Here is a 15,718-nt window from a genome sequence, read left to right as displayed (position 1 = left end):
TGAAATTTAAGAAATTTTCACCCCAAAAAAAAAAAAAAAAAAAAACTGATCTCTTCTCACGCATTAGTTAGCTAGCATTTGTAAGGATTTGGGGGTCAATGGAACAATTGAATGAATGCAGCGGCAATGTTTGCTGACTTTTGCTGCAGTCGCCCCCTCAGTTTGTCGTTCAGTGTATTTGTTTTGCTTGGAAAATATTTCAGAATTTTCTTTCTTTTTTCGAAATAAACTTTTGGAGAGAAAGCCAAAGTAAAACTACCTAGCTACACAAAACAAACATACAAAAACACACTTAGGCACAGACACTAAGAAAGGAACGGCTGGTAAAACTTTTATTTGGCAATCGCTTTTTGTTCTTAAAGATTTATGTTTGTGTATTAGCCCGAAAGTATCTGCAGGCTGGCTGGTTGGCTGTCTGGTTGACTGACTCGATGCTGGGCCAGGGGTTAGGTGTTTGTATATCTGTGGGGCCGCCTGCGCCACCTACGGCACTAGACACTCGCCATTTGGCAAACGGCAGACGGCAGACGGCAGAAGCCACTCGGTGGCTGTTTTAAAATGCTCTGCATCTTTCAGATTTCGCCTTTGCGCCGTTCGCAGTTGGCGTTTCGAGCACGCTATTTATAGGCGCGTAACACATACGCCGCCTCTTTGTGGCACACAAAATGTATCTTATAGATACAGCCAGAGACTTTTGCATCGCTACTCATTGCTGGTTGCGGCGTCTGCGGCGTCTGCGACTCTGCCAACCTCTGTCTGGGCACAAAATATTCTCATAAATACTCACACAGAGACGACAACGACAACCACAACAATGGCGAGACATTGCGCCCCAATGGCCGCCGCTCAGGCCAGAGATCGTCTCCACTGCAAATTGAACAATGCAGGAATTTCAAATGATAGCCAGGGTCCAGCCGCTGCTACTGCTGCTGTTGTTGTTGCTGTTATTGTTGCTGTTATTGTTGTTATTGTTGTGTGGCTGTGGCATCTGCAACATGTTACTTTTTGCCTTTGGCGGCTTGATCCACTGATGAGCTGAACGACTACCTCTTGACCACTTGCCTGAAGGTTTACAGTGGAAATTCCTTCAAATGAATTGTTTAGTTGTGGAAGCATATTTTGCTGCACTAACTTAACGTAACTTAAAATGTTCCCCATAGAGAGGAAATTCTTCTTCAAAGTACTACTACTTCTTAATGGGACAACTTAATGGCTCGCTTAATTGGCTTACGAATCAGTTAGATGCCAAGCATATTTGTACCTTTCATTTCAATTTTTTTTTTATAAAAAACGAATAAAGTTTAATTCGAGAAGAATGTCTAGAATATCATCGAGTTAATAAGTTATTAAATAAATAAAGATGTATGTATGCTGTGATCCGAAAGATAATAAGCCAGAGTCTTGAAAACAATAAGAATAAATATTTATTCGTACTTATTATATATGTTTTGGAACTGGCCTATAAATATCCTTCCACCCGCAGGAACAAAAAATATATCAAATATTGAATAAAATCATTTGAAAAATGTAGTGTTATCAAGTTATTGCACATATAATTTAATTACTTTTCGTTTTCTAAATAGCCTCTACGATAAAATTCTCTCCTTCTACTTGTAAAAAATTAAAATAATCAAAGATTAGTGTTTTATACTAAAACTTATGCTGATCTTCCGTTTCAATCATACAAAGAATCAAGAGTAGAAATATATGAATTGGAGTCTGGTTTTGAAATAGAAATTAACAAATGATTATTCTCAAATATAAAAAATATAGGAAAGCGCTTAAAAAATGTAGTCTACAGTTTAGTAAAGAAATGTCGTTCAAAACACAAATGTTTATGTTTTTAATTCGAACATTTTTCACTTGCTTATTCTGAATCTTTTAGCGCATATTAACTGTATTTGTTTGAAATCGAAAACAAGATTGATTGTCCAGCAAGGCAGACGGGCAGCTGCAAAAGATACGATTCATTCGACGATCTATGCTTGTGGTCTGGTGAATTTTTTTTTTTAGCCTTTTGGCAATTTCTTAGTTTTCTGGGCGCATAATTGTTTATGTGTGTTTGTTTATTTAAATCAAACTCACATCAAACCAAATGGCAAATAAAAATTGAGGTAATTTCTTTTCAAGTTTTCCGCATATTTTCCAAAATGAAAACGATTGTGCAGTTTTCCAATCAGGGGATTAACGAAACGACTAGTTTCGGTTTTATATATACACGTACATATATTTATTTCTTTGTTGCTTGCATAATCGTTAGCAGCAGCAATTACAACAACAACAACAACAACAGAAATTGTGCAGTTTCCAACAAGTGCATGCGACAGAGGCTGCGACTGCGCAGAAATATTTTCAGTTTCAATAACGACAAAAGCCAAGCCTGCCTGCCTGACTGACTGTCTGATTCATGTTTGCGCATTTTGTTCGTAATTACAACATAAAATGAAAATAAAAAGACGTGTCTATATACATACATCTGTATGTATACACTATGTTTATATACGTAATGTATGGCGTGTATCAGAAGTGCAGGCGAGCAAAAAAAACTTGACAAACTGCATGCGAATTATACAAAAATTGCAGCTGACTGCACTTTGTTGTTGCTGTTGTTGCTGCTTTTTGTTGTTGGTGCTGACTTTTGTTGTTGTTTTTGTTGCATGCAAGAACCGGAAAGGAAGTGAGCGTGTAAGTTACCAAGACTTTGACTTCAACAGCAGCAGCAGCAGCGGCAACAACACCGAAAACCGGTTCCTCTCTCTGCTCCACACTTCTTGGAAGCTCGAACCTGAGCTCGAGCCCGAGCCCGAGCTCGCGTCAGTCCGCAAGTCATTCACTTGCATGCGATACGAGTTTGCGTTGTTTTTCTTGCTGCTGCTGTTGTTGTTGTTGTTGCTGCTGTTGCGCATGCGCAGAGCTTTGATAGTGCGGGCGCACAAGAGAAATACAAAACCAATATACTCGTATATATATTTATCTATACCATATGGGTTAGGTAGTAAGTAGTTGGGCAGAACACATAGAAAACATACATATACCGATGCACATACATACATACCCTTACTAGTATGTATGTATGTGTATGTGGGTATGAGTGCGTATAGAAAGCGGCAGCAAAGTTCTAGGCGTATTGTTAACTGATGGTGGCTCTTCAAGTTGCAGCGGCAATAGGTGGGTGCAGGGGCCAGCAGAGTAAACTACTGGCCATAAGTATGTTAACACACTAGTGTTGGTGGAGAGTGGAAGTTGTTTTCATTTAAAACTGTGCTTGCACATCTATTTGGTTGCAATGAGATAAGAAAGCAAACATAGGCAGGTATGGGGTTAGTCATGAATAATATTCTAATTCAATATTCTAAGAAAGCACGTACCGCCGTGATTACATGGCTTGCATTGTTTTTGTTGGTCACCCAAAGTGAGTTTTTTTTCTTATTCTACCTTAACCCTAAGTATATGTTCCTATTGTAAACTATATTCCTTCTTCAAGGTTATTTTTGTCTAACCCTACACATTTTTGAAAATAAAGTAAAGTACTGTTTAATATGAGAAATATATTTAGTAAATCGCTTGTCTTGAAAAACTAAACGTCTCTTTACCTCATATTCATTTGTGGTTGAATCATTTGGCTTTTCGTAAATGCAAAATATCAATAATCTTAATGAAGCAATTTACTTAAAATTTGTACGTCTCTTCTATGGTCCAGTGCATGGAAAAAGTGTTTACGATAATGATAAGAAACTAATTACAAAGTTAATATCGTTAGTCTTACTTTTCATACTTTTATATACGAATATTTAAAATTTATAATACAAATTAAAAACGAAATTAATATTATCATAATATAATTTATAGTTTAAGGTTTTTGGGCAAATTAAATTGAATAACGAGAAGCCTATTATTTTGTGACTATTAATGAGTGGAATGGTAGTCCGCTTTTTCTGGAATTTTAATTTAAAGTCACTCTTGAAGAACTATTTCTAAACATCTAATCGTATTGCTCACAAATTGTCATTAAAAAATCCACTTACAGTTATCAAAATACTTATGTCAGACACTGTCTTGTTGTTGCATTATTGAGTGCAAAACGTTGCTGAGTACAGCGGGCGTTGCAGTTGCAACTGAGTCTGCTATTTCCCCGTAACTCTTTTGCCACCAACACCCTCTGAGTGTGTAGGAAAACTAACAAGTTGTTGGCGTCTTTCGGGGCAGACAGACAGAAGACAGACAGTGCTGCGATCGTAATGGTATTGATGCACTTTTCTAGCATTTTTAGTACGCTAACGTTATGGCGATGCCGTGGAGCGCACGTTGGCCCAACGCATATGCAGCTCGACTGTCTAGTCTTGGAGGTACTTGAACCTTTTGGTAGTAGCTTTGATATGCCACAGTGGCTTCAAAATGGCGGCCTAGCAAAGAGCTGCCTATAAATACGTGTATACTCGTATATGTATACATACATATAGTTTGATGATGAATGATTGCTGGCCAGTTGGGCTGCATTTTGTATGCAGCTTGAGTTTGGAAGTCGAAGACAATGAACTTTGTAAGACGGCCACTGAGTGGAAATTCAGGGCTGTGCGATTATCAAACTAGCATTTTATTCAAAATGTTCTAATATTTTGAATTTTTGGGCGCTCCCTTTTCCCATTTTTTGATACCCCTTCAATGTATATATGTATAAGTATTATGTGCTTAGGTACGATTTTGACTTGAGGTTAATTGTAAGTGTTTTTCCGGGTTTTCATGTTTTTGTTTTAAAAGCATGCCAAAAATTCGTAGCCGCCGCCACTCAAGTTGACCGCATAAAATTGACACGCCTCCCAAGCTCATGTTCGTGTCAAATGCATTAAGCCGCTCGACAAAGCCCCGACCTTTAATAAGCTAAGCTGATTTATTCGGCCCAACCCAAAAAGTGTCAACTGTCACCCACTGGCCTCGTTTGTGGCGCTGCCGAAGAAAAATCGTCAGCTGTTTGCGATTTGAACTCAATTGACACCCGAAATTGATAAGTTAATGTGACTGCACATAAACAAACAAACAGACAGACAGACAGAGAGTGTGTGTAAGGGAGAGGGCGCGAGGGAGATAGAGGAAGAGAGAAGGAGAGGGGAAGAGCAAGCCTTTGCAAATCCGCATGACTTTGGGTTTCCTTAAATGCTGGCGCAGCATTTTTATGCAGATTTCGATGACAACAGAAATACAACACGCAGCCAAGCGTGCGAGAGAGACAGAGAGAGAGAGAGAGCGGGAGAGGGCGAGAAAGCACGCAATAGAGTAGGGAAAGAGCTTAAAAGAGATACAAAGAGCAAAAAAGTAACATTCGTACCGAAACTATCCACATACCCTTCACTCTACTTTGCTGCACAAAAGTTTTCCCTTCGCGAACTATAATTCCCACAGACGCACTAGTCCATATAATATTATTTTTTTAGAGTATATTCAATTACCATTAACGAACCATACCCTTATGCTTCAAATGCAGTTTGTTTGCAATATTTTCTTTAATATACACATAATAATGTTTTAAGACAGCTATATAATATTTTTATCTGGCATGGATTGTCTCGACATATTAACTATCGTCATGCGGATCATATATGTATATGCATATGTAACATTCCTTCTAGTGGGTGCACATTTTGCAGTGCAGGGTATACAAATTTGTTGTAGTTGTCTCTGTGTCGGTGCCTGCCTTCCTTGTCAGCTACACGCGTAAACGTCCATGACCCTCTGGCCCGGCAACTGAGACTGGCAGCTTCAAAACAAAGACCCCACGCTGGTTCACAACAACAGCAACAACCACAGCAACAACAACAACAGCACTAACAACAAACAAAAGAGAAGCAAACTATGCTCGTATACAGCTGTTGACACTGAGTGCAAGTTCGAGTTGGGAGTTGGAGTCGCAGCTTGTGCTTCTGACTTCATTAAAGCGACCGACCCATCAAACGAACACAGTTGATAAACGTGCTCAGCAGCTGGTTAGCCCGCATTATGAGCATACGGTCTGCCCATCTCTGATTAGTTGAGAGTCGCGTTAATTGCCTCAATTGCATGGAATGGCGTGGAAGTTGTAACTTAATTTCAATTAAATCGATGCCACTTCCTGTAATTGTTGGGCTAAGCCCAACATCTCAAAATGTTTTTTTTTTTTTTGTTTTACTTCACCTTTTAATTCCAAATGAGAAGAACTTATCAAGCCCATCAACCTAAGAGAGGTAAATTAAAGAAATTTGTAAGTTTGCTAAGAAACTATTAAAATAGTCAATGCAAATGTTTACTTGTTTCAAATCTTCTTTCAAATTAAAGAATTAATGCAAAAGTGTAATTTAGTTGAAAAATGTGTTCATAATTTAATATTTTAGATTCTTTTTAATGCCAAACTGGCATTTCCCACGATTTAATTAATTAATTTAATACAAAATAAGGTATTTATTTATTTTGGAATTAATAATAGGTGACAACTAAACGATTAAAGGCTCGCTGAATAATTATTATTTTGAAAGAAAGTGTACTTAACCGGATTTAATTTTTATTTTTGGTGATGCAAATAATTTTTAAACTGTACACTTTTTGAATAAAGAAGAAAAAATCATAAGTGACGCAATTTTGAAAAATATTTTTAAGTCGCGCTATATTTTAGCAGCTGAAGATTTTAAGGTGTGTTTGTGAGACGTTTTCCACCATTTCATATGTGTCTTATTGTGTTGTTGTTTATCTAAAACGTTCACATTGGCTAGAGTGGCTTTATCAGTGCAGTGACCTGGTAATCGCCTAATAATCGATTCGCCTTTATAATGCTGAATCCAGAGTCTTTTCTCATTGTATCGATATCGGACGAGAGTCTGTCTCTATCTGGAATGGTTCGATTTATTTTGAATTTATTTGAAAATGTGCTTAGGAAATATTTTCCTCCTTTGTGGGTTGAATTTATGAAAGCCTTGTCTTTTACTACCAAAGGTAAGTCTTTATATTTTAAGTCAGCGATGATGAATCATTTAGTCATTCAGTGACTGAATGAAGTAATGAGTACAACATTATTCATGAGACTAGCAGATTCACCATGAAGATTACCCTTCGCAGAAATTTGCGAACGATGGGCTAATGAGTGGAATTTTACTGGCAACTTTTTTTTTTTGATATTCCGATCAGGGTTTGGGCGATGTATGACGTTGTAAACGTGCCGCTCGTGTGTCTGAAACACCTACGTATTGGGTGTCATTGTCTTCTCTTTATTGACGTTGTTGTTGCTATAACTATCTGTGCATGATTCAAACGACGTAAATTAGCATTATTCCAATGAATGCGAGCGCTGACTCAAAGCGAAGCTCTAAAAGCTTAATTTAGCTATCAATGAGTCATTTAAATAGTCAAAGTCTAACGGCGTAACGTTTGGACAATTAAGCGCGCTTTGATTACAAATAACTACAAGTTATGGCCTTTCTATTTATCTGCTATATACCATATACTTATTACTTTATTCAATTTTTCTTCTCTTCTATATTGCAGCTCCCCACGGGCTCGCCGTAGAGTCGTGGCACACCGCAGCGCAAATTGGCCAGTGACTGAGATTTCATAATAAAGCGCAAAAGAATTGAACAGCATCCAACTGACGCAATTCAATTTGCGACGACGACAGAGACCACAAGCACATAAATTGAGATTAAGCAAGCGCTCAGATTCAGATTCAAATACAGCAACAAAAAAAGCAATAGCAATAGCAACAAGATAGAGAAAACAGCACAAAAGAGGAGGGAGGAGAGTGGTGAGAAGCACCGCCATCCAGCTAGAAAACATAACAAATCAATCACAGTTTGCTGCGAGCAGACCGTTCCACAAAAATTTGCATGAGCCAACGGAAAAACATTAGCCAAAATCAAGCGAAACGTGGGCCAAGTGGTTTTTTATGGCAGCTGCGCCATACACTGCACAAGCGTAGCACGAAAAAGATGAAAACAATTTCATGATACTACAAGTGGTCCGAATCGGTGCTATTGAACTATCTGAGAATGCCATCGACCCCCTACGATTTGGTGCAGGATGATCAGGATCTGCGTGTGCCGCTCCATGCCGAGCAGGCCTTCTTCCATGGCATCACGTTCCAGGCAAAGGTGAGTGCGAATTTCTACACTCTTTATTTTAAGTGAAAATACAATTGAGGTGAAACAGAATTCCGCTTCCGTGTTCAGTTGAAGTTAAAAGTGCTGAGCAGTTTATGAAGCTGGTCAACATTTTCAAATGATTTTAAAAATAAACATTTTCAGAATGCTATAAGCAGTTTAAGAATTGAATTCACCTTGAAATTTGTAACAGCATCATAGCCTATGATTTTTGCTTCGATTTAGCAACATTTTAAAATATAACAAAAACAAATACTTAATAGCAAAAGTATTGCTTCGTATTATGGCAATATGTTAATTGAATTAAAAAGATATCTGAAATTTTATATACATCATTGTTGTCGAATTTGATACCAGAACGCTGCGTCAAAAGAAATTTTTAAATTGAAACAATAAATTCACTTTATTTTATTGAAACATTTTTTAAACAATTCCTTTAAATCTTTAAGTAGGCAGAAAATCGTAAAGTGAACCCCAAATGCATACCGTTTTTAGTTTCAATTGCTTATTTACTAAATATTGTATATTAGTTAAATTTTTAATATTTTAAAAAATTTATTACTAAACATGATTAGTTAACAGAAAAACGAACAAGCAAAATTTGTCAGCAAAAAAAAAAAACAACGGAAAGAATGTATCATGTACTTAAAATAATGGAACCGCCATATCATTTTTTGATCAACCAAATATAGTATATACGAGTACGCGTTTTAGCTATTATTAGACTATATGTGAATTAACATTAAGATGACTAATTGAATTCAAGATATTTTCTTGAAGTTTTGGTGCTTTTTTGAACCGTTCTTTGGCTCCATTTTTGTCAAACTCGTTTTTGCTAATTATAGCAAGTTTTGCGAAAGCCGATGGAATTGGCTATGGATTTATAAATGATGCGCGTGAGAAGAAACTTTCAACACTTACCAGAAATTATGCCAAAATGCTACTGTTATGGCTTAGATTTTGGGCAATACGAAAATACTCGTAGTCAACATATAGTTTTGGGTCCCCCTTAGAAAGGCACTGTAATGAAAGTTTAAATTTCATTTAATTATATTTGATTATGATATTGATGTTGTGATATCAATTAATAGATTTTTATTATGATATTAGCAATCGGCAGTAAGTAGTCAATTTTCTTCATCTTTCTAATCAAATTTAGAATTTAGTATTAGCGGACAAATGTGTAAAAATACTGCGATATCTTGCATAAAATGTAACCATCACTTTTTTGTTATTAAACAAAAAGACTGCTGCAATTAAAACAGTGAGGAATATTATACAGTGAACAAAGCTGCTGGCAAGGTGTTGAAAAAAGTGACATGTCATGAAAAGAGTTGGAAATTACATATATAAATTAATGAGATATTTGCAATGTCAAAAAAGTTTTATGTAATTCAATACAAACATTAATTTCCTGCCATCACAACATATCATGATAGAACCAATTTTGCTTATTTTAATGCATCGGTTCATAAAAATTTGTGTTATGTATTATTATTATTGTTATTTGAAATGCACACTCATTGAATTATTTGCCTAGGCAATTGTTGGCAAACAGTTAACTAAGTGTTGCCACGGGACGCAACTAAAGCAAATTATAACAAATTTATAAATGCAATTAAATATTTCACATGCACACATACATATGTAAGTACATATGTAAATATGATGGCCTGTTTGCTGTTGTTGACGGAAGAGAACTGTATAAAGAGTTAGTCAACTGTCACAATGCGCCGGCATTTGATGGCCAGCATTGTTATGTTTTTTGTTGTTGTGCTGTATACACACACACACACACACACACACACACACACACACACACACGCAGACACACTTTTATACGCAGTCGTTGTACAAATTGTAAACAAATTTTTCCATTTGGGTTTCGTTCAATTATTCAACAACGCTTTTGCATTTCGAGCATTTGTATGTTTAGTTTCAGTTCGTTTTATTCAAGATTCTGTTTTGGTTTTTTGTTGTTTATTATTTGTGTGCAATGTGTGGAAATTGTTGGCATGCCTCGATGTTATAATGCCATGCTATTGTGTGTGTACATATGTATGTATGTATGTGTAGGTCTCCTACTCAGAGAAGAGATGCGCGTGAAAAGCTGCTTGAGAACGCCAGAAAAAAACGGTGGATCCAAGAGAACATTGCTGGGAGGCAGCTAAGTCTCCAAATCCAAATCACAATGAATTTTCGCAAATTCTTTGGATCGCTTCAACTTTGAAACCCCTAGAATTCAAGAAACTTTCAATTATGCACATGAGTTTCATGAATGTGCCCGACTTAGAAAGTTTGAGAGAAGCAAATCACAAAAGTTTTGAAATTCAATAAATCACGAATAGAATAGAAAAATATGTATTTGTCTGACTGTGAGAAATGTTTTTGTTGCACTCACGCTCACATCTCTAGTTCTGAGTGAGTCTTGGCTACCATCGTTTATATTTAATGCTTGGCTTTTGATTTTTAGCTAGCTGCGGTTGACCGAAATTTCAATTAGTTTCATGTTACAGTTTATTCAATAGCATTGCGGTTAAGTTGAATTAAACGCACCACCGTAGCCACTACACACATTTGAACTCGTACATACGTATGTACATACAGATGTATGTCCACTACTTGTTGTGAGGCGACTCTTCAGAGTCGAACTCTGCCAGCCAATGACTTCGACTTGTGCCAACTTGTGTGCATCTTTGTGGCATGTTGCATGACTTTCAAACTTTGCGCTCAGCAAGTTCATGATTATTTTGTCAATTATGGACTGTTGTGAGTGCATTGAGCTTTGACTTTACTCTGCTTGGCTGTGCATGCAAAACGCTTGACATTAGACAAAGTCATTCTCACGTAGAGCGAAGCCAAGAGTCAAGTTTTTGCATAATTTCATTGTCTCTAGTCTGCCAATTTGCATGTAGGAAAGACGACAATGCACTTCAATTGCTAGCTGTAGTAGTTGTTGTTGTTGCTGTTGTTGTTGCCATTGTTGTCGTTCTGCAATTAAATTCATTCAATCTTCATGCTAAATTGCTGGAGTTGAAGCGTTAAGACCCACGCCAACGGCAAACAATTTGCATTGACAAAAACACTTCAAACTTACTTCTGCTACGAATGGTGTTTGCTGCAGAGATACAAATTTATTTACACTGGAACAAAAACTGTCGTACTGGTCAACGATTTCATAAAATGTTGATGGACTCATTTGGGAAAATTGAAGAGTATTTGTGTTAGATTATTAGGTACTTATAGAAATAATTAAATTTTTACTTGAACTTTTTAAACTTAAATTTTTAAATGATATTTCTATTTAATGTACTATATATACTAAAATACATGATATTTCGTAAAACTATTTTCAAATTAACTAATTTTTTTTATTGAAACGGACGCACAGATGTACTTGTATTTAATAAGAAAATGAATTCAAATCATTCTATCTTAAGTCGATGAAATGACGAGGAACCTGTGATATGAATACCCTATAATACCATTAACATCGAACATTTTGTTTTGGCTGCATTGATGGTGTGAGGTGTGAAGAGCTTAAGATCGATTAAATATTTACATATTTCCAAAATGATGGCGATTGGAATACCTTTAAGGCCTGAGCCAATAGTTATAATTAATTTTATTAGTAGAATGTTGTTAAATCTGTTAATGTAAGATAAACAAATAAAATGCAAAATTTTGAATTATTTGCATGTTTTTCAAGGCGCACATGATTTTTTTTTAACCAGCTTTCAATATTAGATGATTAGATTTGATAAATATTTTTGAAACATTTTGGAATACTAAAAGTACATTTTCCCCTTTTTCCGTTCACTAAATAATATCCAAGAACCTTTTATATCGTAAAGAGTTTGCTCATGTCGGCAAGATTCTAAGCTTTATCTAACCAAAGAAGATATAGTATATTATGAACCTATAATGAAGCAAGCTTCTGTGCTTCATCTAATCATAAGAACATATATTATGAGCCTATAATGAACGGGATTGTGCAACTGAATCGTGAATAATTTTTAAACTTTTCTATTTAGATTCTTATTATTCCAAGCCATATGTAAATGGATCTGTGAATGACATTATGAAAATATATTTATATTTCCTGTTAACAATAGGAATATATATTTTTTGCTTTGTGTATATACATAGTACTGGGAGGTAGTAGTATGTAAAACGCAAGTATCGCCGCTCTACTCCACTCGACTTCACAATGAGCTCCACACGTTTTACGCTCCACGCTGCACGTGCTGTTTGTTGTTGTTGTTTTTGTTGTTATTACTGTGGCTGCCGTCCTCCATTTTATTTGCATTTTATTTCGCTCTTTCCATAAACAAAAACAAAGTTTTGCACTTTGTGTGTTAGGCTTTGACTGCCTTTGTTTGTATGTATGTGTATGTGAATAAGTTTGTGTATTTGTGTGTGTGTGTGTGTGTTTCTTTTGTTGCTGTTGTTGTTATTCGTTTTGCGCTTGCATTTGGCAAACGGGCCGAACGGCTCACTTTGTACCGTTACATTATGCTTGGCTGGTTAACCCAAATAAGATAAGCAGGCGGCAAAGATACAAACAGGGAACATGGCTTACTCACACATACAAATACACGTACACATGCATACATATATATGTATATGACCGATGTGTGCGATACATTGAAAGCGGCTGCAATTTTGTGCTTTGTCAGCATGCGCCAACTGATTCATCTGTAGAAATTGTTGGTTTGTTTGTGCATTTCAGCGAAATTATGACTCAGTCATTTGAGATGCTGCCGCACGGAGAGACAGCCGATCGATTGGCAAATAATTTATGACAAATTCACCAAAAAGATGAGTCGATAGGAATCGACTTACAACTACGCGATTATACGCACATTTTTATTTACATCTATCGACACTATTCGTCACATTTATGTGACTATTGCCAAGCTAAGCTTTTCAATGCAATGCCAAATAATTATTTCGACACCTTTGTTTTTGTTGTTGTCACCATAAGCTGATTCACATGAACAGATCACATCCGGGTTAGAATGCATCAACGCATACGACTTGTAATTAGTTTAATACAAAGGCGATTACTCGATTTCCTTGGAAATTTACTTGAATGGCAAAGTGTTAGAGATACGTATCTATTTGAGCTTAAATTGACAACAGACTTAAGAAAGGCTTTCAATTGGAAATTATGTAAGCATGGTTCTGTAGAAAAATATTAACTAAAACTATTAAGCCATAGAACCTTTAATCCAACATGTGATGAGGGCACCTACTCTGTATTCTTATATAATATTCGACCTACTTAAATTGGTAATTTCATGATTCACTTTATTTGATTACTTGGTTTCCTTGGAAATTAATTTGAATGGAAAAAGTGTTAGAGATACGAATCTATTTTAGGTAATATTGAAAATAGACTTAAGGAAGACTTTCAATGGGAAATTATGCAAGGAGGGATCTGTAGAAATTTATTAATTTAAAATATTAAGCCATAGAACCTATAATCCAACATGTATTTTTAATTGGTATTCGCTCTCTAAAAATTCGTAATTTCATGCTTTATTATATACTACTTTTATAGTACTAAAGCTACTATGCAAAGTATATTTATGTGTAGTATAATTTATACAATCCTAATATTTATTATTAGTTCATTAAATGTGATGATCTGAATGTGATGAGCATAAATTGAAACAAATCTTTCGCCGCACCCCAAAGTCGTATATCTTTGAAATGCACAATTCAGTTCAGTACATATCTACTAGTACTTGTATCTGTTAACTAGTGTATAGTTTATCGTTTGCCACTTTCTGCGGACTTTTGCGGCTGTTGTGTACAACAGGTTGCGTTCAAATCTCGACCACAAATTGGGGAAACTATTTGGAGTGCCTTCCGTGTATGCGACCGCATGCGTTTGACCAGCCGTGCGTATGTTTGAATATGTAAGAGTGTGTGTGCGTATGTGTGTGTGTATTTGTTTGTGTGCTCGCTTAGATTAATTGAATTTCACGCTTTGATTTCACGCGCCTCGCAAATTGCTTGCCGCGCTCTCCAGGCCGCATAAATCTTTCAAAAGGTATATAAATTATATGCTCACGCATGCGGCGGCCATACGCCATTTTTTCTTGGCTTTTCGCACATTTTTTGTTGTTGGTGGTGTTTGGGTTTGGGGCTTTACCTACAAGGCGTATACTTGTTATTCCTTTTTGTTTTCGCAACTGATTTCCTTTCGGTTCGCTTGCGCTATAAAATATTTATTTAAATGCCTGCAACGAACTCAATTTATGTTTGTTAACCAACTTCCGATTTTGTTTGCGTTTTCTTACCTCCTTAGCTCATCAATTATTTCGGTTGAGGGAGTAGATATACATCTAAATATATATACATATTTATATACAAGTAGTGCCTATGTGGTCATATTTTACATATAGTTTAGTTTTCATTTCTGCAAATTATTACGTTGAATTTATTGAGGCTGTAACTTTTGGAAGTCATTATAAATTTTCGTTTTCTTTTTCATTGTAGAATTTTGCGTAAATTCACAAATTATTGGCCAATTGTGAGTTGAGTGAAAGATTTATTGTTTGCATGATTTGTGGCCGGAAAAGATAAATTGATAAATTTTTTCATTGTAGTGTTTCATGAATGCAAAGGACATCGATATATTGTGAGAGGCAGCTTTGTTTATTTCGTTTAGTTACAAACTTTAATTTGTTATGACAGAACTGTCATTGCCAAAAACTGTTTACTTTCTTTTCCATCGTAAAAAGTGCTTTGCTTTGCCAACTTTCTGTGCTCGACACACTTGTGTTACCACAAGATATCAATTGTGTTGCACCTAAAATATATAGATTCTTCCTCTGCTTTTTATTAAAATATTCAATTTAATTCAGGCAATCTAGACTTTTAGAATTGGAATCGAGATATTACCGATATTAATGACCTCCTCTATATCTCTCTTTCGCATTTCATATAATTTTCTTTAAATAATAGTATTTAAAGATTTATTTAAAGCTTTCATTTTTATAAATAAAAGTATTTAAAGATTTAGTAATGAAAAATATCAATATTAGAAATTATTCAAAATATTAAAAAATGAGATATCCTGTATATTTTCAAGGTTAACTTTTAGCTGATTTGTTGAACAGCTTCTCAATTATAATCAAATGCAAAGACTTAAAGAAATTGTTTACTTAAGAAAATTTGTAGATATTAGTAGCGGGAATCCAACTATGTGAGTCGGATCTGCTTTGAATCACGAAACTACTAGTCTTTTATAAAAAATGCCAAACTGTCGCGTTCTCTGCAAAGCTTCAGGCCGATTCGCAATACAATAATTGAAAAAAAAAAAAAAAAAAGAAATTAAAAATGCACTTAATAGTTTGTCTGACTGAGAGCGTTTTTCTAAATTATGTTTGTAATATTTTCAAGACCACTATTGAAATGAAAATATATTTCAATATACCAGAAATTGGGGATATATTTGAACATCGAAATAAAAATATGTCTAGCATGGCTGGTTTGGTTTATGTAGAGCATATATGTAGGTTTTCCGATATCTTATTATATATAATTATTGCATATCCATTCCAAAAACTAATATAGAGTTTTGCACC

At 35.5% G+C, this 15,718-nt stretch overlaps 1 protein-coding gene across 2 annotated transcripts in view; it reads left to right on the top strand.

Moving 5' to 3' along the window:
* LOC115632570 (capon-like protein) overlaps window positions 1-15,718 on the top strand; it is an 87,458-nt gene that overhangs the window by 5,076 nt on the left and 66,664 nt on the right. For both annotated transcript variants that reach the window (XM_030529793.1, XM_030529792.1), the window contains exon 3: window positions 7,507-8,108. In XM_030529793.1, the coding sequence (XP_030385653.1) occupies window positions 8,007-8,108 (102 nt within the window). In that variant the 5' untranslated portion in view covers window positions 7,507-8,006. The remainder of the gene's footprint in view (window positions 1-7,506; window positions 8,109-15,718) is intronic.

This window comes from Scaptodrosophila lebanonensis, unplaced genomic scaffold (genome assembly GCF_003285725.1).
Source record: "Scaptodrosophila lebanonensis strain 11010-0011.00,11010-0021.00 unplaced genomic scaffold, SlebRS2 tig00001415-arrow-pilon, whole genome shotgun sequence".
NCBI classification, from domain to species: Eukaryota; Metazoa; Arthropoda; class Insecta; order Diptera; family Drosophilidae; genus Scaptodrosophila; species Scaptodrosophila lebanonensis.
The sequence above is the reverse complement of the archived record's forward strand: the minus strand, read 5'-3'. Positions and strand labels throughout refer to the sequence as shown.